The 24183-nt window shown below is 36.7% G+C and overlaps 1 protein-coding gene across 2 annotated transcripts in view; it reads left to right on the top strand.

The window, feature by feature from the left end:
- Positions 1 to 24183, top strand: part of AATF (apoptosis antagonizing transcription factor) — a gene marked incomplete at its 5' end in the record, with an annotated part of 99101 nt that overhangs the window by 15776 nt on the left and 59142 nt on the right. For both annotated transcript variants that reach the window (XM_084236182.1, XM_084236181.1), the window contains 3 exons: positions 21690 to 21804; positions 22943 to 23144; positions 23649 to 23813. In XM_084236182.1, the coding sequence (XP_084092308.1) occupies positions 21690 to 21804; positions 22943 to 23144; positions 23649 to 23813 (482 nt within the window). The remainder of the gene's footprint in view (positions 1 to 21689; positions 21805 to 22942; positions 23145 to 23648; positions 23814 to 24183) is intronic.

The following is a 24183-nucleotide window of genomic DNA, read 5'->3' as shown; positions in this document are numbered from 1 at the left end:
AGAGGCTGTGGGCAGCTTCGCAGCCCAGCGCTTAACCACTGTGCCACCAGGGGAGGCCCTTACTTTAGACTTTTTTCTTAAATTTTTACATGCATGCACATATATGCATTCAAGTACAGAATTCAAATGGTCAAATAATTCTGTAGAACTTGTTTTCAAAAACTGTACCTACTACTGGTATGTGCTGTTCCACCTCTTTTCCTAGTATCATGAAGCAACAGTTATTTTGTTACTTGTTTCAGTTACTGGTTGATTTTTTTTTTTTAATCCATGGATTTATCTCCATATCTAATTTAAATGTTTCAATTCTATCTACTTTTACAGTTTTGGCATTACCCACTGATTGCTCATTATGAAAATGAGGATTTAGCTCTCATTCCTACTACTCTCAAAAACACTCTGTCCCTTTGTGGCTGTATTGTAATTTGGTTAGGTCAGTAGTCAGTGTTTACATTATTATGTCTGTGTAAACTTGGTTCATACTCAACTGTGTTTTCCTTTTCCACACATCTTTTTGTTTTCTAAAGTTAGTAATCGTCACACGTTTGTTATGTTTTCTATGCAGTAATTCAAGCCCAAATTTTATTTCATTGTCTCAGTTTTTCCTCAAGATACTCAGTTGCATCAGATACTCTGCCACTATATCTTCCTGAAGAAGTTTTTCCCAGAGTCTTTGACCTGCTCTTAATCTGGAGTATTAACCTTCTCAGGTGTGCAGTTATCATACTGGGCTCTCCTCTGACCATGATCCTGGAGGCTGATTACCTTAAGCTTCTCACCTCTGTGGATCTCCTATTCCAGGATATTTCTTGGCTTATTTCCTTATTTTGGTGAAGCACACCCTCTAGTACCTTTGTGTAAAGAGGGTTCGTGAAAGGTAAACTTTTTAAGCCTGGAGTTGTCTGAAAAGGTATTTATTCTGTCATTGCAGTTAATTGGGTATAGAATTCAGTGGAATATTTCATTAGATTTCATATTCCAAAGTTGCTATTGATAATTAGAAGTCATTCTTGATTCCTGATCTTACTATTTTTTCCCCTTTCTTTTTAGAAGCTTGAGACTTACCTTTATCTGAAGAATTTTGAGATTTCATGATGCAACATCATAGTGTAGATTTGTTTTCATCACTTGTATAGAGTACTTGCAGAACCTTTTCAATCAGAAATTCCTATTCTTTAATCCTGGAAATTATCATGTTACTGATTTTCTCCGCTCTGTATTTTCTTCTTTTTCTGGAAGGACTGTCATTTGATGTTAGACTATTATTGATTCTCTCCTAGCTTTTCCTTCAATTTTCCAGCTTTTTTTCTTTTGTATACTTTTTTTTGGGTTCTTCTTTCTAAGCTATTTCTTCAGCTTTATTTTCAAACCATTCTATTAAATATTTTATTTTTTATATCATTTTAATTTTGTTTCTGGGGATGCAACATTGTATATATGTTTATGCGCACATACATACATGTTCTTCTTGCATAGTGTTTTTTCTCCAGTGTGCTCTCTGATTTGTTTAACCCCTTTATAACTTGTTAGATGTTTTCCTCAGATATTACATGATGCTTTGCTCTCTGACTTTTAAGAATAGGATACCCTAAAGTTGATTAGAAGCTTTATATGTTTGGATAGGGCTCTTTCTCTCTGGTTTCCATTGTAAAGTGATCTTTCCAGGCCACATGGGGAACTCCCAGTATCAGCATCTTTCAGTCTGTGCTCTTTATGGGCTCACAATTGCTAGAGGATTTCAGCCTCTTGCCTGGCTGCCCATGTTCTAGGAGGTAGATAGGCTGGGGAGCACAGCATTCAGTCTCTGAACTTCAACACATTCCTCCTATTTTTTTTTTTTTTAAGATTTATTTATTTATTTATACAAGCACTGGGTACAGTCAGAAGCGCAGGAGTGTGAGAGAATTCACCAGAGCCAGAGTGGGGAGCAGAGCAGGCAGAAGGACCGAAGTACACTGCTGAGGGAAGCAGTGGGCGGCAGGAGAGGTCTGCGCGCCATGTGGGACCCTCCTCCGGTGGCCTAGGAGCAGCCGGGATTTGAGCTGGCGCTGCAGAGGCTGCGAGCAGCTTCGCAACCCAGTGCTCAACCGCTGCGCCACCAGGGAGGCCCACATTCCTCCTATTTTTAATATTATGTCCTTGGCTCAATTGCACCTGGTGTCCCCCTATCCAGAAACCAACCCTTTGTCTAACTCTCTTTAAAGGATAAACCTCTCAACTTCTGCCTAAGGGAGAGAATTTGGTGTATTGACTGATTTTAGCCCTGCCTTCTTCTCTTCTAGAGATGTCTAGCATTGCCAGATTCTGAATCTCTAGATTTTGTTTGTACATTGCTTATTCTTCTTTGCTGCTAACACCAGATTCAGCCTGCTCAGGTTTGCTAAGTTGGTTATTAATTGTCAATCTGCCTTTTAAAAAGACTAATTTATTGATGTATAATTGACATATAATAAACTGCTTATCTGTTCCGTTTCTCTGCTTCCCCCCCCCCTTTTTTTTTTAAAGATTTATTTATTTATACAAGAATTGTGGTATAGGTCAGAGGCATGGGAGGCTGAGAGGATCCAGCAGAGACAGCGCTGGGAACAGAACAGGCAGACTGACGAAATACACTGCTGAGGGGAGCAGTGGGCGAGACAGGAAAGGTCTGCTGCACCGTGTGGGTTTCTTCCTGGCCTGCTGGGAATCAAACTGCGCTGCAGAGGCTGTGGATTGCTTCACAGTGCAGTGGATTGCTTCACAGTGCAGTGCTCAGCCCGCTGCGCCACTGGGGAAGCCCTTTCTGCTCCCCTTTTAAGCAGCATCCCTAGAAAGAGTTGTCTGTACTCACTCTCATATCCCCTTTTCCTGTTCTGTCATGAATCCATTCCAATCAAGCTTGTGTTCCTTCCACTCCAGAACTGCTCATCCGGGCCACCAGGTGCCCAACATGTTAATAAATTAAATGGTCAATTCTCAATCCTTTTCTTACTCAACCTGTTAGCAAAATTATACACTGTTACTTCTGTATACACCCATGAAACCATCACGGCAGTCGAGATGATGAACATATTTCTCATCCCCAGAGATTGCCTTAACTCTTTGTGATCTCTTTTTGCTCCTCCCCAACTCTCAGCAATGTTTGTACTCTTTTTAAATTTCACTTCACTCAGCATATTTTGGCATTCTCCATGTTTTTGTATATTTAGTTCATTGTATTTTATTGCTGAGTAGAATTTATGGATATACCACGTTTGATTTTTAGTTTTTGGCTATTACAAATAAGCTGCCACAAATATTTGTTGTTGTATTTTTTGTTTTTGTTTTTTTGTTTTTAAATTTATTTATGTACACAAGACCAAGGGTGCAGGCCAGAGATTCCCGGGGTGAGAGGACTCACCAGAGACAGAGTGGGGAACAGAACAGGCAGACTGACTGAAATACACTGCTGAGGAGAGCAGCAGGCGAGACCGGAGATGTCTGCTTCGCCAAGTGGGTTGCTCGCTGGCCAGCTGGAGTTCAAACTCATGCTGCTGAGGCTGCGGATTTCTTCATAGTGTGGTGCTTAACCCCTTGCGCCACCAGGGAGACCCCCCAAATATTTGCTTATAAGGTTTTGTGTGGACATATACTTTGATTCTCCTGGGTAACTAAGAATGGAATGACAGGGTCATATGGTAGATATATGTTTAACTTTTACAGAAACTGCTAAGCTGTTTTCCAAAGTGGTAGTACCATTTTAAGATCTCACAATGTATATAGACTTCTCTTTACTTCACATCCTCATAAACACTTTCTTATGATGTCTTTTTACAGTGTTTTTTGCTTTGTTTTGTTTTTAATTTTAAATACTCTAATGTGTAGTTCATTGAAGTTTTAGCTTACAAAATCTGTTGCTGTCTTTTCATATTTTGTTCTTTTGTGATTTTTTTCCTTTTAAGAGTTACTTTAATCAGTGGACTAGAATAGAATTCAGAAACAGTTTCACACAAATATGAGTTATTGACTTTACAAAAGTGCAGTCAGTTCAGTGGAGAAAAGTTTTTTCAACAAATGGTGCTGGAGCAATAAGTACACCTTTATTTGCAAAAAATGAACTTTAATTTATAGCTCACACTATATATAGAAATTAACACAATAGATTTAGACATTGACTTAAATGTACAACATAAAACTTTTTATTATTGTTGTTATATATTGCATGTTATATATATGTAACTTTTAGTTACTATTACATATTTATTTTTGAAGAACACACAGAAGAAAAAGCTTCATGACCTTGGGCTACACACAGAGTTCCTGAGATAAGACTTCAAAAAGCATAATTCAGAAAAGAAGAAAATGATGACTGGGCTAAATCAGAATTAAAATCTTTTGTTCTTTGAAAGATATGTTAACAGAATTAAAAGACTAACTACAGACTGAGAGAAAATATTTGCAGATCACACATCTGACAAAGGACTCGTGCCTAGAATATATAAAGATTGCCCAGACCCCAATAATAAAAATACTCATTAAAAAGAAAAGGGCAAATGATTTGAATAGTAACTTCACCAAGGAAGATATGTGATGACAAATAAGTACACGAAAAGATGTTTAACATAATTGTTAGTGTTAAGGGAAATGCATTTCATTATTTATTTATTTATTTTTTTATAGAGGCATGTTTTATTTATTTATTTTATTTGTTTGTTTGTTTGTTTTGTTTATACATGCACTGGGCACAGTCAGAAGCACACAGTCAGAAGCGCGGGAGGTTGAGAGAATTCACCAGAGCCAGAGTGGGGAGCAGAGCAGGCAGAAGGACCGAAGTACACTGCTGAGGGGAGCAGCGGGCGGCAGGAGAGGTCTGCCCACCATGTGGGATCCTCCTCTGGTGGCCGGGGAGCAGCCGGGGATCGAACCGGCGCTGCAGAGGCTGCGGGCAGCTTCGCAACCCAGCGCTCAACCGCTGCGCCACCGGGGAGGCCCGGGAAATGCATTTTAAACCAATGAGAGGTACCTGCCTATTAGAATGGCTGAAAGCAGACTAAAACCTGACAGCAGGAAGTGCTTGCAAAGATGGAACATTCATATGTTGCTTGTGAGACTGCAAAATAGCAAAAGCACTTTGGAAAGCAGTTTAGTATTTTTTTTTCAGAGATTTATTTTTATTTTATGCATACAAGAACTGGGGTGTAGGCTAGAGGTATGGGATGGGGGGAGGGGTGGGTGAGTGGGAGGATTCAGAATGGGGAGCAGAACAGGTGGATTGACTGAAATACACTGCTGAGGGCAGCAGCAGGCGAGGCAGGAGAGGTCTGCTGTGCCATTTGAGTTAGCAGCCTGGCTGGGGATGGAACTCATGTGGCAGTGGCTGGCGATAGCTTGATAGTGCTGATACTTTAACCTCTGCGTCACCAGGAATGCACCAGTTTAGTATTTTTTAAATAAAGTTAAATATATTTACCAGATGATCCAGCAATCTCCCTCATAGAAATTTGCTCTAGAGAAATGAAAACATGCCACACAAAGACTTGTACATGCATGTTGATAGCAGCTTCATTTATGATCACCAAAAAGTGGGAATAGCCTGTGTCCTTTAGTAGGCAGATAAATAAACAAAATGTGGTACTTTACTCAGCCTTAGAAAGGAACAAACTATTTATAAAATGAAGAAACATGGATGAATCTCAGAGGTGTCATGCTAAGTAAAAGGTGCCAGTCTCAAAAGATCATGCTTTAATATCCCATTTATATGACATTCTGGAAAAGGTAAAACCAAACAGATAGAGAACAGGTTAGGGACTGGCAGAGGTTAGGGGCTGGAGGAATGGTTCGGCTACAAAGGGGCAGCCCTGCTTTTTTTCCTCCAAGTTTCTATATTCCTCTTCAGTAGCCTCATTTCCTTAGAGTTTTTCCCACTTGTTTTTCCAAAGTGGCTCACTGTAGAACCCTTAAGCTGGGCTTGATTGCGAACATTTTGCTTGAATTGAGGGAGGGGGGATAAATAGTTGTGTGCTTATTCACAGATAACTCTGGGAATATTTTACGGTAGTGGATACATGATACAGTACTTCTAGGGAGAGAGGTATGGGCTACATCAACCTGTAGTGTCATTTTTGCTTGAAAAATATATCTTTGGTACTAAAACCTTACCCAGAAGAGAATAATAGATTGCACAGAGCTTCTAGATTTTGATGTGGGTTAGAACTGAAAAATGAGATGTCTTTAAACTCTTTTTCCTTCTCTCTTTGATAAGTGATATAATGTGGTTTGGACACTCAGAGATTCCTGAGATTCCAGGTTCTGGTTGATGATTTACTGCAAAATTGCTTATAAATTGAAGTAGAAAATGTTTTGCAGACCTGGCAGCTTTCTGGCTTCACACCCATTTGTCACCCAGCATTTCCCTTTGTGTATAGAACAAGAATTAATTAGGCTGCACTGCAGGAAAAGTTTATGGCTATAATTTATATAGGATGAATTTCTTTTTAAAGAGACAGCATTGTTCTGTTATACCTATATACATATAAGTGTGTATATATATAAAGTTTTTTTTTCCCCCTTAAAGCAGTGTCTAAGCTTCTGGAATAGACACTCATTTTTCTGCTTAATACAAGATGTTGGTAGAATGGATGCTTTTATAGTGATTGCTTTTTGATTAAACTGTTTACTTTTTGGTTTTTGTTTTTAAAATATTGTATACTTGTGAGCAGCACTCAATTTTAGGTTTGCATTTTAGACATTGGTCAGACTTGTCTGGTTTCCAGAGCTTTTATTCTTTTGGTTTCTTTGAAGACTTAGGATTCTGTGGTGTTATTTTTTTTTTTTAGGGTCTTGCTCATTCAATTAATGTTTTCATAATCAATGCAAGTCAGAACTTGCAATTTGTTCCTGATTTGCACATTAAAGAGCTCCATTAATTAAGAATCCTGGTGTTTGGCATGTTCCCGCAGGATCTGTGCATTATTTACATGGTAAAAGTGCAAGATGCAAGTTTCTCAGTTGTAGTGGCAATTGCAGTTAATCCTGCTTTTTCTTTCTTTTTCCATTTTGCTTGTGAATAACAATTCACAACTCATTGAAACTCCTTAGGGATACATTGTACCAAAATAGGAACAAGGGATCCAAATTAGGGGAAGAGTAGAAAGTAATTCCTTTGTTTAAAAGAGAAAATCCTCCTGGAAGACATACATACAGACTTTGTGTTTGTTTTTTGTTGTTGTTGTTGTTGTTGTTGGTTGTTTCACTTGGCTAAATTTAGAATGTGTGATAGTGTTGAGTTATAATTCTGTTTATTCGGAATTTATGGATTTTTTTCTTGATAGTTGTTGTGTTGATAGATGAAGGCCCCTTTCATAACCCAAATAGCACCAGAAATTTATTTATTTATTTATTTATTTATAAAATAAATTTTATGTTTATATTCCTCATACAATTGAGCACCAGAAATTTAGACAGACATACCCCTATGTGTATGTCAAGTAAGCGGTCTCATAATAGCCATGTGTTTTTAAGTTGTATTTTCATGAATTAACTTTCTAGGGTATTTGGCTTCTCTTACCATCTCTGTTGGAAGTCTTGTCTGAGCCAGAGGTAGTCTCCATCTTGATGTGTAAGGGTGTAAAAAGCATTTGGAAACATGACTTCAGATCACTAGTTCAGCAGGTTCCTCCTTTGCAGTTTTAACCAGGGCTGATGCTTACCTACTCATAATGAATTCTCCTAATAGTAGCTAATTTATCTTTAGAAATACTATGAGATGCTGAAAGGCATTTTTGCAAGAATGGAGACATTTTTTCTTTGACACATATGAAATTAGCTAGGGATTTTATGATACTTAGTTTAATTTTTCCTTATGTTCTTCTGTTACTATATATAGTGGTGTGTGTATATATACTAATATACATTATATGTTTATCTTATACATATATATTCTCTCTGTACATTATATATTAAATAAATACATATAGAGGAATAGAAAAGCATAAGGAAAAATTAAAATAAGTACCATATATATAATATGTATTATTATATATATAACAAATCTTCCTGCCTTTATATATGTTAATATATATGTAAAATCTTCACTGAAGAAAAAAGAAAAGAAAGCGCAACAGCCATGTGTAAAGGGAAAAGTTCTCCCACAAATCTCCAATCCTTCTCAGAAAAATCATGGGTGTATTCTTGTAGACATTTTAATATAGATATATATTTTTCTTCTCCTTTATATGCTTTTTTCCATTAAATTTTAATGGAACTTTGACAAGAAGTGGAGGTGGTAAGGATGGTGTGAGGAGAAAAATAGGCTACAATAGTCTATGTCATGATACCTTTAAGACATAGTTGTCGCTTGATTATTGTAATTAGTGTATTTATATCAAATTTACACGTATCGCTTGCTCTGAAAGTTTATCATACTTGGACTGCATTTGATTTTAGTTTGAGTTCTTTGGTATTTTAGTGCCTTTTATTATTGATTGGTTTACTTGGTATTTAGTCTCAGACTAGATTCTGTTTTCTTGGGGCAATTGTGTCAGTTTGCCTCTGGATAAATTCCAAATGCTCCTGTTTTGAGAATTCTTACTAAGCTATTCATATTATTTCATATAAAGAACATTTTTATAGGTAGAGAAGCTGTTTGAACAGTCAAAGATTCTTACATTTAAAGATGGTACATAATCTATGCTAAATGTCAGCAGTGGTCAGTGCTGGGCTGCGGGAGGGCAGAGACGAATGTTTTTATTCAATAATTAGAAAGCATGTGTGGTATCCTCAGTGAAGACCATAAGATTCAAGAACGTCAGTGAAAAGAAATCAAATATGACATTTTGAGAATTGGGGTGATCTGTTTATTTCTATCTTGGCATTTTCATTGTACAAGTACATCAGGTGCCAATATATTTAAAAAAAAAAAATAACTCTAGTTTGTTAATTGTGCACTACTCCCCATGCTCTGTATTAAGTTCTATACAAACGTCTCATTTAGTTCACACAGCAGCCTGTGAAACAGGTGCTAATAGCTCTAGTACATGTGAGGAAGTCAAGACTTTGAGAGGTTAAGTAACTTGCTGAAGAACACACTGTTGGTTAGAGGCAGAGCCAGTACCGGAAGCTGATGTCTCCATTCTGCTTCATAACCTCTGTTTTTGGCCATACTTTTCAGTCACTATGCACATATCTGGTTGTTTTTTTTTTTTTCTTTTTAAAGAAAGTGTGAAGGAATCAAGAAATGAAATAAATGCCAAAGCTTAAAGGAATAGTCAGGAGAGAGATGGAGATGAATTTGTTGTAAAACAAAAGACTTAGAGAGTGAGTAGTGTCCTTTGATTTTGCCATATACTGGTTTTTTTTTTTCCCCAATAAGAGAGCTAGAAGGGGGCCTCCCTGATGGCGTAGCGGATAAGTCTCAGCACTGTCACGCTATTGCCACTGTGGCCTGAGTTTTCTGAGTTTGATCCCTGGCCAAGGAACTAACCCACATGGTGTGGCAGACCTCTCCTATCTCGCCTGCTGTTCCCCTCAGCAGTGTATTTCAGTAGATCTGACTGTTTTGCTCCCCACTCTGTCTCTGGTGAATCCCCCCTCACCCCACCTCTGGCCAAATCCCAGTTCTTGTATGCATAAATAAATAAATAAACAAACAAACAAACAAATAAATCTAACAAACAAGAAAAGAGAGCTAGAAGGGTCCTTGAGATCAACTGATCTAGCTACTTTTCTATACACACATTTTTTAGTGAGATAGACATGCAGGCTTTTTTTCTTATTATAAATGCAGTTCATATTCATTATGTAAACTTCAGAAAATGGCCAAGTGGAGGTAAGAAAATAATTCCCTAATCCGGGCAGCTAGAGTTAAGCACTTTTAATATTTTTGGCATATGGTATATATCTTTTCTAGTCTCCCACCTCCCTTGTGGATATGTAGCTAGGAAAAAAATGGCACCATATTCCATATTCTGTTTTTTAATCTGATTTTTTTCTACTTAATGGAGATCATGAATATTTTTCCATGTCATTAAATATTGTTCTACAGCATTATTTTTAATGGCAGTATAGACTTTCCATCATATGGCTAGTTTAACCAATTCTTTATTGTTGGACATTTGGATTGTTTCCAGTTTTTTGTTTTTATAAATAATGCAATAAACAACATTGTTACTAGATCTTTACTCAAAGCCAGGATTACTTCATTGCATAAAATAAATTTCTAGATGTGGAATTAGTACTTTTTCTAAGTACTAATAAAAATTTGTTTCCTTTTTCCACATCACCAAGCTTCCCTCCAGTAAAATTGTATCCGCTTACTTTCTCATCTTTTTTGTATTAAAGTTAGTTGTTTCCTTTTTCCTTGTCAACACTGGATGTTCTATTTTTGTTTTGACTTTGTCACTTTGATAGACAGAAAATATTTTCTGTTCATTTTAATTTACCTTTTTTTTTAGTTTACATTTCCTAGTATCTAATGAGGGTAAACCTTTTTTCCCTTACTTTTATTGGTCCTTGGTATTCTTTTGTGAATCATACAGGGAAAGTTTCAGACTAGTTCTATGGATAGATGATCTTGTCACACAACATTATGACCAACCTCTAATTTCTCCTGCTTTTATTTTACTCTATGTCTTGTTTGATTTTCTGTTGATAGGGAGAATTACACCTACCTCAGAAGACCTCTTTGTAATTCTCAGATATATTTATTTAACCATAACTGTCTTTTCTTAAAGAATCATAAAAATAAAATTTGTTTGTAGTAAAAACATTTTTTTCCTAACTGTATACTGACTTCCTGCCCACCTCTGCCAAACAGTACTGACCTTGGGTTGTGAAAGTACTATTTCCCGCACCTTAATAGTTTCTCCTTTCAGATACTCTGTCAGTTCAAACAATTTTAAGTATAACTGAGATTATATTTTATACCTTCCCATGTTAATGAACATTACTTAAAATTTCATATTTTCCCATTAAAAAATTTGCTTTTTTGTGACTTTAAAATTACAGTCATAATTATAAAATTATGTCATTTTGTCTCTGAATACTTCAGTAAATGGATCTAAGGAATGAGGATGTTTCTTACCAACATAATACAGACATCTCACCTAGCCAAAATATATTTTCTAATAATAATTGAATATGTCCACTCCAAATTCAAATTACTTTATTTTCTGAAAAAGTATTTTATGGCTTAGTTTATTTAAACCAAATTTCATTTATTCTGTCTTTTTTAACAGCTGGCTCAACTAATATAACCAGTCCCTGATAAATGGGTTAAGATTTTTGCAGTTTTTACCTTATATAAACAGTGTTAAAAATAATGTTTTTGTACCTACCTCTCTGTTTTCTTATCTGATTATTTTGTTAAGATTAATTTCTAGAAGTGGTTTAGTATGGTCAAGAGGTATGCGTGTGTAAACTTTGATACATTTTGCCAGATTGCTTTCTGGATATGTTGTGTTAATTAAACTCTTATCAGTTGTATGTGGAGAGTACCCTTTCCTTATAGTCTTGCCAGCATCAAGCATTATCAGAAAAATATCCCATTGGTTTATCTTTTCTGTTGTGTGTGTTTTTTTAATGAGGTTAAGCATTTTTTCTGATTTTTTTCTGATTTAATTTTGGAGACTATTAATCTACTTCTTAACATTGTCTTTAAATTAAGTAAATATTTCTTCATCTTACTATATCTGCCTTCTGCCCATATGATCTGGACTTCCTTTGGTTTCCCTACTTTTGTCTTTTCAAATGTGGGAACCAAATTTGGACATAGCGTTTTAATAGAACCTCACTAGTGGGTTTTTTGTTTTTTTTTTTTAAATCATGCTTTGTCACTTTTTACCAATAGGAAACTTCATTACATGTTGTTTTTGATACATAGCCCAGAAAGAGACATTAATCTAGAAAATGAAAAAATGTAGTTTTTTTAAAGCTTGTAGTGGTGTTTCATTTTCTTCATCCGTATAATGGTGATATAGTAATAGACCCTACCTCAAAGAATTGTTGAAGAGTTTAAATGAGCTAATACATGCAAAGTGCTTAGACTAATACCTGTTACTTAGCAGTTCCTTAGTAAGTGTTAAGTTGTCACGTTAATAGTGGTTGTACAGGGCCTCCCTGGTGGTGCTGCCAGTTAAAACACAACCTATGAAGCTATCTTAAGTTCGATCCCCAGCCAGGGAGCTACCCAGATGGTGCAGCAGACCTCTCCTGACTCACCCGCTGCTCCCCTCAGCAATGTACTTCGGTCAGTCTGCCTGTTCTGTGCCCCACTCTGTCTCTGGTGAATCCTCTCTTCCCCCAACCCCCACACCTCTGGCCTGTGCCCTGGCTCTTGCCTGTGCCCTGGCTCTTGTATGCATAAATAAATAAATCTTAAAAAAAAAAAAAAAAAGTGGTAGCACAGTTTTTTTCTCAGGCTCTAGCTCTATAGCTACAGTATTCCCTCTTCTTAAAAGGGTTATATAGGGAAATACTAGTGCTATCTTTACAGTTAGTTCTTTGAAGACTTGAAATGCACATATACAAAGCATGTGCCCAGAAAAATATTAGGTTGTAATTTTTATTCATTTATTCATCCAACAACAGAGTATCTTTCATTTGCTAACACCAGGCATACCAGGATAAATTGTTCATAGTCCCTGCCTTAAAGAGCTCAAAGCATGGTATAGAGATAGGTAAACCACATTTAAAGCATAAAATCATTTTAAGTCTTTATGTGAATGCAGCCATTTTGGGTTGGCTAATATTTAAGAAACATAAACAACCTTTTATTTTCTGGGCCTCAGTTTATCCAAGTGGTGATAATTGCCAAGTCTTCATGAAAATGCACTATACCATTTGTAAGTCCTTAAATGTGGCAAAATGGTCTTGATACTCAGCTTAGTCTCTATCTCTTATAGATGGTGTGATTATAATAAGGGAAAAGTTAAGTTTGAACACCCTGGTTTTGTTAAAGGTCAGTTTGTCGAGAGTACATAGTTATCAAATGTATAGCCTACATTTTGTTTGCTTGTAAGTAGTTGGATTTGGAAATGATAGTGTAGTTACATGATCTGCTGTGTGACTTAAGCATCATTTCCCTGGAATTAAAATATTTGTAGGATACTTTCTGTAGCTCAGGTGATGTGTTGGATGCGAGAGTGATAGATAGGATGAAGTCTCTACCTTCAAGCAGTTTACAACATAGTGAAATGATTCTCTCCGTACCGTGTTAGTGCTTACAGCAATGATATGAATGATACTGAGAGAAGAGTGATTAATTCTGCATCAGTGTTTTCATATCCATACAGTATAGAGAATTTGAGCATTTAGTTAGGGACAGTTTCACCACGTAAGAGAATGCTTATATAAAGGTTTTTGTTAATGGAAAAGGATTAGACTATTTTATATGAAAAAGAGAGGGTTACTGGGATTATGGATCTAATTTTATTTTTAATAAGTTTCCTTACTTCAAAGTTTACTTTAAATTTTAATATTTTTAAATTATAAAGGTAATATATGCTTATAAAATATTCAAACAGTTTAAAAGTGTATCAAATAAAAGTGTAAGTATCCCCACTTGCCCTGGGTAACTACCGTTAGATAGTTTAAACAATTACATGTAAATAAACTCGGATTTTAAGTACCTTGTATTCTGAACATTTACTGCTTTTGTTTGAAGGGGAAAAATTAATTTCCCTTTTTAGGAAAAGTAGTCTGGAGCAGTGGAGGTTGTCTATGAACTGTGAAGTGGAAGGTAACTAGTGGATTTCAGGAAGTACATTGATCAGTTAGATTGCTGTGTCCTATAGGGCTTTTTAAGGATTTATTGACATACTTCATCAAGGTATTTGAGAGAGTATTCAGGGAAACCTAAGAAATTCTGCAGTTCTTTTTTCCCTTCCTTATAAATTCATGCCTGGTCAGGAATTACAGCTTGAGTGGGATGTCCCTCCACAGAACTCAAATGCACACTATTTATCATGTTACTTAGTGTGGCAGTAATGTAAAATGTTAAGGATTTTTTTCTTTTTGTTTCTTTCTGTGAGGGGGCTCACCCAACATATTTTATCATTTGTCTCATCTCTTCCTTATTTCAACTTCCACTTACTCCCCCAATTCCCCACATCATTCTCTTAAGAGAAAAAAATAAGTTTTGTCCACTGAGTCCTCTTTCTTATTTGATTTAATATGTCTTGGGTTGAATGTTCTCACAAAAAACACTTTGCATTCAGAATTAGCCTATCAAACTGTTTCCTCCATAGACCCTTCCGTAGATTGCATGCCTTCTACTCTGGTGTCCTCCGAGGTATGAAAACCCTAGTCTGCTTTTGGCTTAGCCGTCATGATTTTGGAATATAAGTCCCCATGCTCTGCTTTGAAAAGTTACCCTGGTGGTTACATAAAGACCATTTATCCTGGTGCACCATTAAAAAATTCTACTTTTGGTCCACGGAACCAACCAATACTCTGGGAAGGACCCCTTATGTGCTTCCAGTTAAAACACAGTCCTCATAATAGCACATCCAGCTAGCTAAGTCTGGGAATATGTGTGTGCACACACCTGTATATGTGTATACATGCATGTTTATATCAAAATGCAATTGCACACACGTTGGAAATGATAGCAACTCATCCATATGGTTGATGTTAAGGAATTTGTAACCTGCAGTATGCTTTCTTACTGGAAATGCCATTCTGCTTGGGGAATATAGAACAAGCCCAAACAGTAATAGTGACAGAATTCGGAATTATGATACAGTGGAGCCTTCACGTAATTCTTTGTTGAAGAAGTTAGGACCTAAATGTTAAGGCTTATTGTTATTCTGAGTTGATAATCTCTGCCTTGCTTTAATAATTTTTCCTCATGCCTGGGTAGCCCGCGAGTTGCACAATAATCACTCACACAGCTTTGTAATCAATGCCCAAAGTAATAGGATTCCTCTGGCCACCGGCAATTAATAAATTTGTGTCTTTTTTAAAACACTAGCAAGTCGGGCCTGAAATACGACTGACTGGCTCTCCTCATTTGCATATTTATTGCAGTGGAAAAATTCTTACCAGATGATTGATGCTGAGCCTGCCTCTTGAATTCCAAGCAGCACATTATTATGAAATGAAAAATGCCGGCCATACAGTTGATTAAAGTTGAAGACAGTGGAATCGGTGTTTTTTAAGATTGTGGGAGAATTAAAGGCATATTTTAATAGATGTTGACAAGAAGTGAACTAACAAAAGCAAAGCAAAGGATTTGCTTGAAAAGATTTAATCAAACGTCTTTCTTGGGGGATTAATTGCCGGGGATGACTAGTGCAAGTGGCAGGCTTGTGTGGATTTGAATGAAAAGTATTGTTCTCAGGCCAATGTATCGTGTGTCATTTTGACCTATAGTTTAGCTCTAGTTCTAGAGTTACTTTTGAAGGAGAAAAAAATGCTCTTGTAATCTGTACATTCTAGTTCAATGTATTTATCTGAGGTAATAGGACTGTGAGGGCTTATGTATACTTGTCTAGAAATAATTGTATGTTTGCATATTTATGTTAAGGAATAACTGTATAGATATTTAAAAATGAATAAGGTAAGCTTTATTTTATATTAGGCATTCCGTCTTCCTATTCTCCTTCTATCCCCTTGCCAGAAGTTTTACTTATTGGTTTATAATCTAATTAATGAACTCTGTGTGCCCATGTCCAAACTTATTTTCTGCCTACAATTTTGTTTATGTTGAACAACCTAGATGAATCGGGGGAAAAAATAAAGCTGTTAGGTGAAAATGGCTTTTAGATTGGTGACATTTTATATATAGAATGCCTGCATATGAGTAGCATGTAAATGAATACTTAACATAGGAATCTGTGAATACTAGTTTAATTCTAGTAGCGGAGATCAGAACAAGCAGGCTTAAGATTTTCACCGTGTGAAAGATGATTTTTTGATAGTAATATACTTTCTGTAGCATTTTTAAATTTGCAAAATACCTTAATATAGAGAAAAACATTTATAATTTTTCACTGTAGTTCTGTGAAAGAAACAGGCAAAGGATTATCTACATTTCATAGATGAGAAAATTGAGACTTAAAGAGATTAAATTGGCCCACTCAATATAACATGACTAGTTAGTGATAGTGTCAGTCAGAATACAGGGCTCCTGACCCTTAGTAAAGTGCTCTTTCCATTTATTTTCTACTTGGAAATTCATTCCTAAAGCTGGTGTCCAGATGCTTAGGTTGAATCTTGGTAATGTGGTGAGGCATGTGTCCTTTTTAATCTCCCCTTAAGGGAAAGGCCTCTGGAAATGGACCATGTAGGACAAAATAAACATATATATCCTTGACAGTCTCCATTTGTTTTTGTGGCCACATGCCAAAAGGGAGAGAGAAGAAAGTATGTGAATACCTCTGCTGATTTTCTTAACTTTTAATTCTGAAATTGGGAGGAAAATTAGAGTATTAGAAACTGTTGATTCCTTTTTTTATTTGTATTCCATTCTCTTTGTCATGTATAGGGGTGAAGAAATAGTGTCCAGCTCTGCATGAATGATAAAAAGAGGGGTTTTTTTGCCTGGAAAGAATTCACCGCTGAATTCTCTGAACCGTCAGGAGAGTCTTTTTCCTTTCTAGTCAACTTTGGCTTTGAGGCAATCCCTCCACATCCAGCTCAGGATTGACTCTTCAGGTTTTATGTAAAAATCTTATTAGAAGGAGATGTGGTTCTAATACTGCAAAGAAACGAAAATTGGTTTCTGTCTTCTAAATCGCTTTACAGGAAATTGTCCATCTGTTGGCCACTTGGTGACTTTACTTTGATAAACATTTTTTTGGGTGGTGGGGTGGGGAGGAGATGGTTAGAAGCCCAGGACTGCAGATTTCATCTCTGGTAGGTCTCTTGACACTTTGATGCATGGTGGTGCTATCCCTGAATGGAGCTTAAATACTTCAGGGCTACTTTCTGACTGGGTGAAGGGGTGTATAAAATGAGAACATATGAGAGAGTATTAACAGAAAGGCACACTTTGATTTACTGATATTGGCTCTCTGCTTTCTTGTTGGATTGATATGCTGTCTAATATATCTGCAATGGATTTTTTTAAACTGACTTGAACAAAATAAAAAGACTTGTATAGCTACTTGAAAGTGGCCCTTAAAAGTAGTCTTTTCTTGGCTGTTTTCTCAATTCTTGGTTATGCTACATGTTCCAGTCAAATTATGACTTGCTTGTTGGGGGCAAGCAGCTATAAACATTATAGAATGCTTGTGCTTCTTCCCTACATGGTACTTAACTTCTATTTTAGATGGTGTCTCCAACCTAGAGGAAGGAAAGGTCATATGCTTGCTTTTCAAGCTAGTCTTTGTCATTTCTTATTGTGCAAAAAATACGTAAGATAAAATTTACCATCCTAACTGTTTCTAAGTGTACAGTTCAGTAGTTTTAAGTACATTCACATCGTTGTGCAGCCAATCTTCAGAACTTTTCATCTTGCAAATCTGAAACTCTGTACCCATTAAACATTTTCTTTTTCTCTCTTCCTGCCCCTGACAACCACCATTCTACTTTCTGTCTCCATGAACTTGACTCTAAGTACTCTCATGTGAGGGGAATGACATAGTAATTAATATTTTTTGACTGCTTATGTAATTTAGCATAATGTCTTCAAGGTTGATCCATGTAGCATTTTTTTTTTTTAAGATTTATTTATTTATACAAGCACTGGGCACAGTCAGAAGCGCGGGAGGGTGAGAGAATTCACCAGAGCCAGAGCGGGGAGCAGAGCAGGCAGAAGGACCGAAGTACACTGCTGAGGGGAGCAGCGGGCGGCAGGAGAGGTCTGTGTGCCATGTGGGACCCTCCTCTGGTGGCCGGGAAGTAGCCGGGGATCAAACCGGCGCTGCAGAAGCTGCGGGCAGCCTCGCAACCCAGCGCTCAACCGCTGCACCACCGGGGAGGCCCCTACGTAGCATTTTTAAGACTGAGTAATATTCTGTTTTCTTCCTGTCCTTTTTGGTTGGACTCATGATTGAAGGATTATAGATGATTTTTTTCTGTATGGAGAGGGACTGGGTTGGTAAAACTATTATTGTGGTTTTAGGATTTTCTTAAGTTTTTTTTAACTGTCATAAAATATACATGAGATAAAATTTACCATTTTAACCATTTTTCAGTTCAGTATCTTTACATTCACATTGTTGTGCAACCAGCACCACGGTCCACCCCCAAAATTTTTTATCTTTCCAAACTGAACCTCTGTATCCATTAAACAGTAAGTCCCCATTTTTCCCTTTTTTCTGTTCATCACTATTCTATTTTTGTTTCTACGAATTGGACTAATTTCCATACCTTGTATAAGTGTAATTATACAATTTTTATCCCTTTGCAGCTCTTATTTCACTTAGCTTAATATTTTAAATGTTTGGTCCTGGGAATTTTGAAAACTACTTTGCAAATGCAAAATTGATTTATGGTTATCTTTGCCTTTGGTTTTCCAACAATATCTAGATATAGCTATTTTTAGAAAAGAAGGTGAAAGCAGTGGTTATTACTTATGTAGAATTTGGATGAGATGAGATATCTGGTGTTTTCATGGGCTTCCAGGTGTCTTTTTCTGTTAAGGTTCTTGCTGCAATTACACTTTCAGAACCATAGCTACTCAGGATATCTGTTTATCATTGTCAGCACTTTTTACAGTCATTTGTGGGAACCTAATATTTGTAGTTACATTTCTGTACTTTGGTTTCCTCATTCCTTTAAAATTTTTCCATATATTTATATAATTTTGCATTGGTCTACTTACACATTTAGTGCAGACTGAATAATTCTTGATTAAAATGCTATATCTTCATTTTTTTTTTTACTTCTTGCCTGCTTTTCACCTTGTTTATATTTAATCCATTTCCCAAACGCTAACAGGTAAAAGAGTAATTTTATGCCATTTTTTCTTCTTCAGGAAGAGAGTTTTTTTTTTTTTTAATAAATTTTATTGTTATATTCCCCATACAATTGCAGCCCCCCCATTCTGACCCCAATCCCTCCCCTCCCACCCCCGCCCCCCTAAAAGTGTCTCTGGTTCATAGTTTTTTGTTGATTTTGATTTTCACTTTCTTATAGTTATTCATTTTCCTGGTCCCTTATTTAAGTTTTCTAGATTCCTGCTATGAGTGAGACCATCCGGTATTTTTCTTTTTCTTTTTGGCTTATTTCGCTGAGCATGATCCCTTCCAGCGCCATCCATGTTGCTGCAAATTGCATGTGTTTATCTTTTTTGAATGCTGAGTAATATTCCATGGTATATATGTACCACATCTTCTTGATCCAGTCATCTCTTTTTGGGCATTTGGGTTGTTTCCAAAGCTTAGCTATTGTAAACAGTGCTGCTATAAACATAGGGGTGCAGGTGTTCTTTGGAATTGATGTTTCTGTGTCCTTTGGGTAAATACCTAGGAGTGGAATTGTTGGATCATATGCAAGCTCTATGTTTAGTAGGTCCAGAAATCTCCATACAGCTTTCCACAGTGGTTGGACCAGTTTGCACTCCCACCAACAGTGCAGAAGAGTTCCTTTTTCTCCACACCCTCGCCAACATTTGTTGTTGCTAGTTTTTTTAATATGTGCCATTCTCACTGGTGAGGAAGAGAGTTTTTTATCTTCGTATTTGGGAGAAAAATTCTTTTAAATTAAAAATTTTATTATTTTTTCAACTTTTTTTTAAAAGATTTATTTATTTATGCATACAAGAACTGGGGTACAGGCCAGAGGCATGGGGGATGAGCGGATTCACTAGAGACAGAGTGGGGAACAAAACCTGCAGATTGACCAAAGTATACTGAGAGGGGAGCAGTGGGCAAGTCAGGAGAGGTCTGCTATGCCATGTGGGTTGCTTCCTGGCTGGCCGGGAATCGAACTCGTGCTGCAGTGGCTGTGGGTAGCTTCATAGGTTGCATCTTAACCCTTGTGCCACCAGGGAGGCCCTTTTCAACTCTTTTCACTAAATTTATTTTATACCAGTATAGTTCTTTTATCCCAATATAGTTATTCTTTCATCTAAACAATTATGTTAACATGTGGTGAATGAAAACTATTAAATGAATAGTTTTTTTGTTTTTAAAGATTTAGAGCAACAGGTTGAGAATATTGGCTTGGAACACAAGGCATTTTGGATTTTTCAGTTAATTATACATTACAGATCCTCCCACATACAGACTAATTATAAAAGTATTAGAATATAGAATTTGGAAAAGATGTGAGTGTGTCTCTTAAGTTATTTTAAACAAGGAAGTTTTATTTATATAGTCTCATATGCAGTTTATTTAAAGGAATGCTGGGTAGTTATTGGGCCATTGAGTTCCTTCTGACCAATCTGAGGGAGCTTTCTCAGGTGGGTTAGCCCTTAGCCTTATGTTGAAATGGAATGTTGTAGTAAGATCTATGTGGAGAACCTGTCTAACTCCTGTGTTGGTGTCCCATTGATTAAACCGGTTAGGGCATAAAATAGTGAGGAGGCTATTCATGCTTGGCAGCATGGAAGCAGAAAAGATAGAATATGACTCATAAAACTCATTTAAACTGAAGTTCATATGGGCTGAAGTTATTGTGGAATGTGAAATAAAAATGATTGTAGGGATTGTTAAATGAAAGTAGGTGTGCTTATGAGAAGATCCGTAACTTGAGGAAGAGAGGGAAGGAGAAACAGAAGCATGGCTGTAGATGACTATACAATGATAGTGATAAGAAGACTGGAAACTACAGGATGTAGCAACAGATTAAATATATAGAATAAGGGCACCAAAATGTCAGTGATCTCCTATGAAAATGCATTAAACAGAGAAGAGAAAAGCAGACAAGGGAGAAGTATTAGGTAGGAAGAAAAAAAGTGCTGTTTCTGACATGGTATGTTTAAAAGAGTGATGGTGCAGCCAAGTGAAGATTTTCTTGAAATTGCTGGAAATGTGAATGTTTGATTATAGGAGAGATGTCTGAGAGCTGTCAATACATAACTAGTGATTATTGGTGTCTGGTTAGCTCCTTTAGTAGGATTACACTGAAACAGAAGGTAAAGAGTTGAGTTCTCAGAGTATCAGATTTTATTTTGAAAGTTCTTAACCTGACCAGTTTTTTTACAAGTGTCTCCTATTGGCTATGCGAAGAACCAGGTGAGAACATATTCTTGATGTGCTAACATACAATTCAGTACTACAAACAGCAAGTCACCAACTTGGGTCTTCATACATGAACAGGAACTTTCCATAAGAGTATGTGTTGAGAGAATGAATGAATGAATGAATGAATGAATGAATGAATGAATAATTGAATGAAGGTAGCTCAAACTTGAGGCTAATAAGAGCTCAGGAAGGTGGTGGTGGACACCCCAGGACTAAAGTATGCTCTTTAGGAGAAGAAATTGCTTCCAAAGTTGACTAATAGACAATCCAGGAAGTTGGTTAGTAACCGGTAGAAAAATACCTAAGAAACTAATACTAAAGGGGAAATAAATTGATTATGATAACAGTCAGGGAAGGAGTTTTGTTAAACTTAATAAATTTAAGAACTCACATTTTAAAGGACATTGCATGTTATCTTGCTTGTTTTGCACAACCACCCTGTGAAGTAGGCATTGTTATTTTCTTTTCAGGATTTCTGTGTTTCGGAGAGTTCTTAGTCCCTGTGTGACTTGTGCCCTCCCAGTCAGAACTGCTTAGGAGTTATATTATCTGCTTTGGAAAATTGTAGATAATTGTTCCTGCTCTGTGCTTTATTCCTAGGTCACAAGGCACTTAAAGCATTGTTGAGATCATTGGTAGATCTGCAGGAAGAGTTGCTTTTCCAGTATCCAGACACTAGATATCTTGTAGATGGGACAAAGCCTAAAGTGGAAAGGTAAGAAGTGAATGGAACTATGGAGTTGCTTTTTTTTAAAATCTAATTTATTAGTTTCCCATCATTTATGAAAAAGGAAGGCCAAGTCTGATATCAGAGTTAATGTCAGTGAAATAGAAAGGGTCTCTTATATTTTACTGGTGGCCAGAATGACACATAAATTGGGAATTAGGTTTTGGATTTTTATACTTAATTGTGCCTGATTCTCTTCGTGGGCTTAGGCTAAAGACATGCTTTCTTCTTTTTAGAGCTAGTGAAATTAGGAGATGCACGGTTTAATATTAATGCTTAATTGATGTTTATGAAGCACTTTGTGCCCATACCCTGCAATTGCTGGCCACACCGTCTCCTTTTCAGTGAGAGACAGTGATTTTGAAGGATGAGAAATTTTTGGAAAACACCAGAATAGGCCTTTTTCTTTTCTGAAATCATGATGTTTGATGAAGGTTTCCCCGCTTTGAGCCGGCAGCACATGGTTTCTGCTCGCTGTTTTTCCTTGAGCTTATCCTTTGCTCCATTCTTCTGAATTAGTTGGAAGGATGAAAAGGAGCATTTGCTGGGGCAGTAATCCAGTGAGTGCAACTTGCTCTGTAGTGGAGGTTGTAGCCCTTTCTCGTAGCGTGTGCATATGTGCACTTCAGTGCTGATTCTGTTGCCTGTTCCTTTGAGTTTTTTTCATAGTCAGCTTCTCTTCATTTGGTTTGACTAATATTATTCAGCTTTCCTGAACAATTGGTAACAGGGAAACACATTTCCTGTATTGATTTGGAGATTAAGTCATAAAAGTATGATTATGTGTTTTATTTTTAAAGACCCTCTTGTAACAGTATGGGCCTGGTTCTTAGGCATTTTTAATAATGTTTTTACAGCCTCGTTTATTTTTATAACTTGCTTATCTTTTAAAGAATATTTGAAACTAGTGATTTTTATATTTATTTGAAAGCTTTCTTAAGTATTTGATTGACCTCATGAACATTCTTTTCAAACAGACAAACAAAAATCTCATCCTCACATCTCTGCTGTTATTTAAAATGCTGACATAATAGGGTAGGCCTGATCCTCTTGACTTCATGTAAGTCTGGTTTTTTATTTCAACAGTTTATTTCCCTTAGACGTAATGTTCTTACTGCTTTTCTAGTGAGGAGGAGATTTCCAGTGGGGATGAAGAGCTAGTAGAAGAAAAGAAGAAACATAAAAGGGCCCCAACCAAAAGGAAGCTGGAGATGGAGAACTACCCCGGCTTCATGGCAAAACGCTTTGCAGACTTCACAGGCTACAGGAACCGCACACTTCAGAAGTGGCACGATAAAACTAAGCTGGCTTCCGGAAAACTGGGGAAGGCAAGTGTGCATGCACGATAGGTTGTCCTGCAACCTGAAGCAGCTTAAGAAATTGGAACTACAGCTTTTATAGGGATGATGTCATGAGAAAATGGTAATCAGTCATATCTATAGAAAAACTTAACTCCTACTATTGGGGTTTATACCAATCAGGCTTGGAATTTTAACTTTATTAGAAAGAATATTTTGTTCTAGCAGTTGGGGCTTGATAAGTGATCAAATGTTAGAAATTCAAAATACTTTAAAGAAATGGTTTCTCTAAAATGTTATTAAAGGAAGACAAGTCAGTCTCTGGGTAAAGGAAAGTAAAATGAGCAGCTTAAGGCTTGTTTTTTTTTTCCCCTGAGAACAAGTACATCCATTCACAAACTTGTCCTTTAACAGAAAGTCACTCTTGGAAAAGGATTGTCTATTTCTCTGCTGACACAAGGAGATAGAGAAACCAGTGCAGCTGCCTTCAGCACAGACTTCTGCATTATCTGACATTGGTTAATGTTGTTGCAGGGTTTTGGTGCCTTTGAACGTTCTATCTTGACTCAGATCGATCATATTCTGATGGACAAAGAAAGATTACTTCGAAGGACACAGACCAAGCGCTCTCTCTACCGAGTTCTTGGCAAACCTGAACCGGCAGCACAACCTGTGCCAGAGAGTTTGCCAGGACAGCCGGTAAGAACTCTGTAATGCAGGGTGATTATGGGGAGCAGTTTATATCAGGCTAATTAACTGAAAAACTTGATTGTAGGTATTCCTCTTGGCATAAGAAGTTAGTGAAAGAAAGGAATAAATGAAAAAGGCACTACTTTGCTAGGTCGTTGGGAAACTGTGGGAGAAGAAAGTTTTTTTAGTGGAGTTCCATTAATAACCTGTATATGTAGTTTTCTTTTAATTTCGAGTTTAATATGAGTATGGTAATAGAAGCATTCTTAATCTCATTTTTAAAATTCAGTTTTAAGACTGCTTCTTTAGATATAGTAGTATTGAAGTGAATGTCTGCTTTAGCTTTATGTTAGACATTTAGATTCTCCAGAAAAGGATC

Source organism: Talpa europaea, assembly GCF_964194135.1.
Source record: "Talpa europaea genome assembly, chromosome: 7".
Taxonomy (NCBI): Eukaryota; Metazoa; Chordata; class Mammalia; order Eulipotyphla; family Talpidae; genus Talpa; species Talpa europaea.
This window is presented reverse-complemented; position numbering and strand designations above follow the sequence as displayed.